This window comes from Eimeria necatrix, genomic scaffold, assembly GCF_000499385.1.
Source record: "Eimeria necatrix Houghton genomic scaffold, Enh_scaff250, whole genome shotgun sequence".
Classification (NCBI taxonomy): domain Eukaryota; phylum Apicomplexa; class Conoidasida; order Eucoccidiorida; family Eimeriidae; genus Eimeria; species Eimeria necatrix.
In genome coordinates this window covers 2,548-10,000 of record NW_013655220.1, presented here as the reverse complement: position 1 = coordinate 10,000, position 7,453 = coordinate 2,548, and the positions used below count along the sequence as shown (strand labels likewise).

At 46.3% G+C, this 7,453-nt stretch overlaps 2 protein-coding genes across 2 annotated transcripts in view; both read right to left on the bottom strand.

Annotated features, from left to right (window-relative positions):
* ENH_00034420 (formate/nitrite transporter, putative) overlaps nucleotides 1-1,377 on the bottom strand; it is a gene marked incomplete at both ends in the record, with an annotated part of 1,746 nt that extends 369 nt beyond the window's left edge. The window contains 2 exons of the mRNA XM_013585045.1: nucleotides 298-739; nucleotides 1,230-1,377. Coding sequence (XP_013440499.1) covers nucleotides 298-739; nucleotides 1,230-1,377 — 590 coding nt within the window. The remainder of the gene's footprint in view (nucleotides 1-297; nucleotides 740-1,229) is intronic.
* A 1,142-nt stretch (nucleotides 1,378-2,519) lies between these two features.
* ENH_00034410 (hypothetical protein, conserved) lies at nucleotides 2,520-6,242 on the bottom strand (the record flags this gene model as incomplete). The annotated part of the gene is made up of 8 exons (XM_013585044.1): nucleotides 2,520-2,629; nucleotides 2,871-2,940; nucleotides 3,174-3,279; nucleotides 3,415-3,473; nucleotides 4,064-4,189; nucleotides 4,408-4,530; nucleotides 4,851-4,887; nucleotides 5,869-6,242. The coding sequence occupies 8 exons, from the start codon at nucleotides 6,240-6,242 to the stop codon at nucleotides 2,520-2,522; spliced, it is 1,005 nt and encodes a 334-aa protein (XP_013440498.1).
* Nucleotides 6,243-7,453: the final 1,211 nt, after the last annotated feature.

The following is a 7,453-nucleotide window of genomic DNA, read 5'->3' as shown; positions in this document are numbered from 1 at the left end:
GATTTTGGGATTTGCGCTTAATTTTTTAGTTTCAGGACTCAAGGCAGTGCGCACGGTGTCGGGCAGGGGTCGAGGGCCCAGGGTCAAGGGTTTAGGGTTTAGGGTTTAGGGTTTAGGGTTTAGGGTTTAGGGTTTAGGGTTTGGGGTTTCGGGCGTTGGGTTTCGTTTTCCGGTTTGCGGCTTCGAGTTCGTGCGAACAGTGCGGGGCGCGGCGTTGAGGACGCGGGGCTGCGCGGAGGGCGCAGAGCTGAGGGTTTAGGGTTTAGGGTTTAGGGTTTAGGGTTTAGGGTTTGGGACCAGAGGGCCATGATCTTGCCGGCGCCGTCGTCGGTGGCGATGACGAACCACACCGCCAGGCAGACGAAGGCGTTGCAGCCGACGGCGCGGAGAAAACAAGAAAGAAAAGAATAATTGATTTTATCTTTTGCAGTTTTGAAAAGAAAAGAAGAAACAGAAGGGTCTGCGAGGGCCCCCGTGAGGTGGGAGAGGAAGAAGGCCACGAAGAGGGCCCCCAGCCAGTTGCCCACCAGACTGAAGCTCCAGTTTATGGCTAGCTGATGCACTTTTATTCTTCTTTCCAAAATGCAAACTAACATTGTCATTGTATTTCCAGTAAATAGTTCTGCGCCCGTCCAAATGATGCTGATGAACGCCACGGGAAACAGCAGTCCGTACACCAGCTTCTGCACCGCCTTCGGCACCGCCAGCGGCTCCCCGGGCTGCACCGAGAACGCCCCCGCTGCAAACGCAGCTCCAAATGCATTTTAAATCCTTTTAATGAATTTTAAAACACATTTTAAACACAATTAAACCAAAAATTCATAAAATCCACCGCGGATCACCCCGGATCGCCCGCAGAGCCCCGCGCGCCCCCACCCGCGATCGCCGCGCGACAAACCCCCGAAACTCCCCGAAAAAACCACTAAATTCCACTTTAAAAGAAATATTTTACTTTAATTCAACGCAAATAAACCCTTTTTTTCTTTTTTTTTATTTATTTCCGCTTTAATGCCCCCCGCCCAGTCGAGGCGGCCCGCCCCCGAGTTTCAGGTGTACAGGCAGCTCCCGCGCAAGCCCGCGCCGCCGCCCGCGGCCGTTCGGCCCTTTTTTTGCGGTTTTTTTCGTTTTTTTTTGCTTTTTAAGAATTATTTTGATAAATATTTGCAGAAATGTTTGCAGAAAAGAGTTTGGAGGGGCTTTTGAGGCCTCAATGGCGCAAAACGGCTCACCAATGGTCGTGCAGCAGTGGCCCGCGAGCCCCACGTAGACCCCGGCCATGAAGGCCTGCAGAAAGAGGCGGTCCAGCCGCAGGCGCATTTTGTGCATTCCATACTCCAGAAGGTGGTAGTAAGTGTCGGGGCTCGCTGTGACCACCATTTTCGCGGCTTTTTGGGGACTTTGGAGTCTTTTCGAAAGCTGAGGGGCCCCCGGGGCTGCATGCAATTGAAAGCGGCTTTTAAAGACTCCAAAAAGAGCCCAAAACAAGGCCGCAAGCCCGAGTTTCAGGGGGGCCCCCCGGGTGGTCACTGCGCCAGCCCCGCGGCCCCGGAGGCCCCGCAGCTGAAAGTGCGCAGAAAACGCAAATTAAACGCTAATTTAAATATTTAAAATGCTTAAAATGTTAAAATTTGAATTTGTTTTCTTTTTTTATGCAAAAAGATCGCAGAAGCAGCGCCGGAGGGCCTCGGAAAGGTGCGGCGGGGCCCCCGACGGCCGCGCTCGCCGCCGTGCTCGCGCAGCCAAGTCGAAGTCTTTGTTTGTTTGGAATTCTTTTTTATTTTAATTTAATTTTAATTTTAATTTAATTTTAATTTAATTTTAATTTAATTTAATTTAATTTAATTTAATTTAATTTAATTTCATTCAAATCCTTCAAGCGAGACGAGGATCCCCTTCCAGAGAGGTGACCGCGCTTCTGCTCGCCCACCACACAGACACCCAAACCCTAAACCCTAAACCCTAAACCCTAAACCCTAAAGTAGTGAGTTTCGTCCCTTCAGATCCAAGTCAATGCTGTCTTTTAATTCCGCAAATATTTCATGTTTTCCATTCCAGGCTGCTGCAGCAGCAGCGCCAACACCAGCTGCTGCAGCAGCAGCAGCAGCAGCAGCAGCAGCAGCAGCAGCAGCAGCGACGGTCTGTCTGTGGCTCTACCGAGGGCCTTGAGCCTTTTTAGCAGCATTTATTTATTTTAAAACATTAATATTTTGAATTTTAGTTTTAATAAATACATTTAAAGCTGTTTTTCCTTCGAATTTTCCAAACCCTCTCGTCCAGACACCCGGCTGGCTCCTGGGGTGTACGTACACCTCAGCGAGGCTCCTGGGGTGTACGTACACCTCAGCGAGGCAGCTGCTGCTGCTCCGAGCTCATCTTCCGCAAGCCATATTATCACTTCTTTGTTTTTCATTTTTGAACATCAAAAGCCAAAAACAAAACAAAAAGAAAGTCCTGCATGCAACGCCGCCTCCGTAGCCGCAGCGGCACACCGAGACTGCTGCTGCTGCTGCAGCAACACCCTAAGCAGCAGCACAAGCCGCTGCAGCAGCAGCTGCAGCAGCAGCTGCAGCAGCAGCTGCAGCAGCAGCTGCAGCAGCCCGGCCCGCAGCAGCAGCAGCTGCAGCAAGCTCTGCGAAGCTGCAGCAGCCGCCCCTGCAGCGGCTGCTGCGCAGCCGCTGCTGCCCCAGCAGCAGCAGCAGCAGCAGCAGCAGCAGCAGCAGCAGCAGCAGCAGGGGCTCAAACTGTGAGGCGCTTGCAGGACCAGTAGGCCCAGCAGACTGCGTGGACAGCTAGCGTGCAGCTAGCTAGCGGCAGCACATCAGCTAGCCAAAACCACTCCGAACTTTTTAATTTTGAATTTAAAAAAGAACCTCCTAATCCATAATCCGAGAAGAAGTCTTGTGCGCTGTAGTAGCCAAACGTGGCCGCGCGCTCGGGGTCCTAAGACGCACAAAACGAGGGTTTAGGGTTTAGGGTTTAGGGTTTAGGGTTTAGGGGTTGGCTCAGGGCTGCGGGAGCGCCCTGGGGTTTAGGGTTTCCACAGCAGCAGCTGCGGCAAACAGCTCCTGCTGCTGCTGCTGCAGCAGACCCGGAGGCTCCCCGCTGGCCAAGCAAAAAAAGGGTTTAGGGTTTAGGGTTTAGGGCTTAGGGTTTAGGGTTTAGGGTTTACTCACCCCAAAAATGGCTTCGTTGTCGTCGTAGAGCGCAATGGCCAAACCCTCGAAAAGGTAAAAGTAAGGAGACAAAAACAACAGAAAACGGAGGGGAGCAAGCACAGACCTGTGCACACGCCCGAAACCCTAAACCCTAAACCCTAAACCCTAAACCCTAAACCCTAAACCCTAAACCCTAAACCCCCAAAAGGTGAAAGTTTGTGGGCATTAAACCCTCAAGGCCCAGACTCTAAGCCCTAACCTTCTCGCGCATAGGCTGCAAACCTGCCAACCCTTGCACCCCTCCGCCAGCCCCAAACCCTAAACCCTAAACCCTAAACCCTAAACCCTCGCTGCTTCTTGCCTAGGGTTTGCGTTGAGCCCGTTTAGCACAGAAGTCAAAAAGAGCCAGCCACCCCCAACTGCGTTGACAGCCATAAATGTGTCCATTGTTGCTGAGCAAAGCTGCATTACAGAGTCCACAAACTGCAGCAGCAGCAGCAGCAGCAGCAGCAGCAGCAGCAACAGCAGCAGCAGTAGCAGCAGCGCCGTGAATATCGCAGTCCCCCCAGCGACAGCAGCAGCAGCAGCAGCAGCAGCAGCAGCAAAGCGCAGATACCAACAAGAGACGCAGGCAAAGGCAAAAGGCCCTTCAGGCAAACAAAGGCTTCCCAAAAACTGCAGCAGCAGCAGCAGCAGCTGTTGCTGCTGTTGCTGCTGTTGCTGCTGCTGCTGCTGCTGCGGCGCACCAACTGCAGCTTTGGCGACACCAGCAGCAACAGTGACACAACGGTAGTGTTCGCAGCAAAACACGCAGTTGCAACTGGAACGCAAGCAGCAGCAGCAGCAGCAGCAGCAGCAGCAGCAGCAGCAGCAGCAACAACAGCAGCAGCAGCAGCAACATTGCTTACTGCTTCGAAAATAAAGTAGATAAGAAAGGCAGCAGGAAATCTGTCAAAGGGAAAATTGCAAAAAGCGAAAACAATTAAAAGCGAAGGCAGCAGTGTGGCCGTCATCACCAAACAACTCGTTATGCCCTGCGCACAAACCCTAAACCCTAAACCCTAAACCCTAAACCCTAAACCCTAAACCCTAAACCCTAAACCCTAAACCCTAAGCCTTAACCCCTAAACAACACAGCCTTGGCGCAAGCCTGTACCCAATCCCCATTCTGGCTTCCTTGGAGCCCAAAACCCCAACTCCAAATCCCAAACCCTAAACCCTAAACCCTAAACCCTAAACCCTAAACCCTAACCTCTGCAAGCAAGTAGGGCCCCGGGGAGTAGAAGCCGTCGGCGACTTCGTGCATGAACAAAAGTTTTCTTTCCAAATATGTGACAGTGTTTACAAAAGGAATAATGCTGAGGGCTATGCACATCTGCAGCAGCCAACGCAAACCCTAAACCCTAAACCCTAAACCCTAAACCCTAGCCCTGCTTCGGGCGCGCCGTCTGCGCTGCTTGTTGAGGCCTAAGGCCTAGGGCTTAGGGCGTTTTTAATCTATTTTTATATTATTTATTATATATTAATTATCATTTATTTTTAAATAATATATATATATATATATTTGCCTACATATATATACATATTTATACATACATATATATACAATAGTGAAGCAAAAGCAGGCACTCATATATATATATATATACATAGGGTTTAGGGTTTAGGGTTTAGGGTTTAGGGTTTAGGGTTTACGAGGACGTGGGCGGAGAGTTGGTAGAAGACGGGGGCTCTGTGGAAAGCTCGGAAGAAAAGAATTCCAGTGATGAAAGAAAAGAAATAAACTGAAAAGACTGTCAAAAAGAAACTTCTTTTATCTCGAAAAGTTCTTTTGAAAGACCGCTGCAGCAGCAGCAGCAGCTGCAGCAGCCAGGGCGCGCGGTGTCTGCGCAGACACCCCAGCGCCCGCACTTTCAAACTCGCAAGTTCATCCATTTGTTCAAATTTAAATCCATTTATTCAAATCCACTTTTATTTATTTTTATTTTTTATTTATTTTTATTTTTTATTCATTTTTAGCTTTCAAAAGACAAAAAAGGCACAAAAAATCCAAAATTTGAAAATTTCGAAACAAAAAAATGCAAAGGCATGCGCGGTGTATGTACACCGCACGGATCGAAGGAGAAAAAAGTCATAAACCCTAAAAGGGAGGATATGCTCGTAAACCCTAAAAAGGAGGATATACTCATAAACCCTAAAAAGGAGGATATAGTTATGAACACTAAAGAGGAAGATATAGTCATAAACCCTAAAGAGGAGGATATAGTCATAAACCCTAAAACAGAGGATAAAGTCATAGTCAAAATCCCTAAAGAGGAGGACTTAGTCCCAAACCCTAAAACAGGGGATAAAGTCATAAACCCTAAAAAGGATGATAGAGCCATAAACCCTAAAAAGGAGACATTTGAAACTCAATCTTCGGCATTATTTATTTAAAACTCTTCGGAATTAAAAATAAAATAAATAAAATAAATTTATTTTAATTTCATTTTGCTGCTGCTGCTTCAGTTGCTGAGCCGTACAGACACCTCGCGCGCTGCGTTTGCTGCACTTTTGAATTTTTTTTTGTCTTTTTTTTTCTTTTTTGTTTCTTTTAATTTATTTAATCTTTTTTAATTCTTTTTAAACATCTTTTAATCTCTTTTTGTCTCTTTTTTTCTTTTTTGTTTCTTTTTTGTCTATTTTTGTTTTCTTATTTTACTTCGCAGCTCACCTGCGAACGCTGGCGTCTCCAAATAGCAGCAGCAGTTCTTCTTCGTTGCTTCTCACTGCTGCTGCTGCTGCTGTTGCTGCTGCTGCTGCTGTTGCTGCTGCGGCTTTTGCTTCTTCTTCTTCCCGCGCTACTTCTGCTGCTGCTGCTGCTGGATCTTCCTCCATTGCTGCTGCTGCTGCTGCTTGCGGATCTCCCTCCGTTGCTGCTGCTGCTGCTGGATCTCCCTCCATTGCTGCTGCTGCTGCTGCTGCTGTTGCTTCTTCTTCTTCATTTGCTGCTGCTGCTGTTGTTGCTGCTGCTGCGACTTGCCTTTTGCTGCTGGCTGTTTCGTCCGCGTCCTCGAGCAAATCTGCTGCAGCAGCAGAAGTGTACATACACTAGAAGACAAAGACATAAAAAGCCAAAATAATTTTTTTAAATGCAAAAAAATAAAACATATGCAATTGAAAAGAATAATATCAAACAGGATATTTTAAATCATGCAAAATGGTGAAAAAAAGAACTAAAAAGCGAAGAAAAAGGAAACTTGGTGCAGCAGCAGTAGCAGCAGCAGCAGCAGCAGCAGCAGCAGCAGCAGCAGCAGCAGCAGCAGCAGCAGCAGCAGCAGCAGCAGCAGAATCATCAGCAGCAGCAGCAGCAGCAGCAGCAGCAGCAGCAGCAGCAGCAGCAGCAGCAGCAGCAGCAGCAGCAGCTGTGGCTTCAAGCATGCACAAGTGGAACTTTTGCCTTTAAGAGCACTATTATTAGTTTTAATTAGCATTTATTAAAACTTAGTATTATTTATTTTTATTTTTAATTCACTTTTATCTGTTTTTATTTAGTTTAATTTACTCTTACTTGCTTTATTTGCATTTAATATAAAGTATTACATTTATATTATATTAATACTACACTAATATATTATTAATTTAGTGATAATAAAATATAATATTAAATATAACATTGAATTCTTTTATTATTTCAATTTCTTCTTCGGACTTGTTTTCTAATTTGTTTCAGCCCCAGCAGCAACTCCCCAACCCCTAGGGTTTAGGGTTTAGGGTTTAGGGTTTAGGGTTTAGGGTTTGCGCGGACTTTGGGGCGGGGTCCCTCTGTGTGTGTGGAGGGCTTGCATGCGTTTGAGGTGTCTGTACACCTCAGCTTCGAGGGCTGGTTTTTGGAACTTTTCAAAAGCGTCTTTTAATTCATTTAATTTAAAGTTTGGAAATCCCGGAGTTAATAACTCCACGTAAAACTCCGCGGGGTTTTCGTGCAGCGGCGGGGGACATCCTGTGGAGAAATAAAACAAATAAAATAAATAATTAATTTATTCATTTAATGCATTTATTTTTCCTTTTTATTTAATTAATTAATTCATTTAATGCATTTATTTTTCCTTTATTATTTAATTAATTCATTCATTTAATGCATTTATTTTTCCTTTATTATTTAATTAATTCATTCATTTAATGCATTTACTTTTCACCAAGTTCAATTCAGCAAATGAACAATTTAATCAATCAAACCAATCACAGCAGAAAGTCATTTGCATGCACAGAAAACCAGCTAGCCAGCTAGCTAGCTAGCCAGCTAGCTAGCTAGCCAG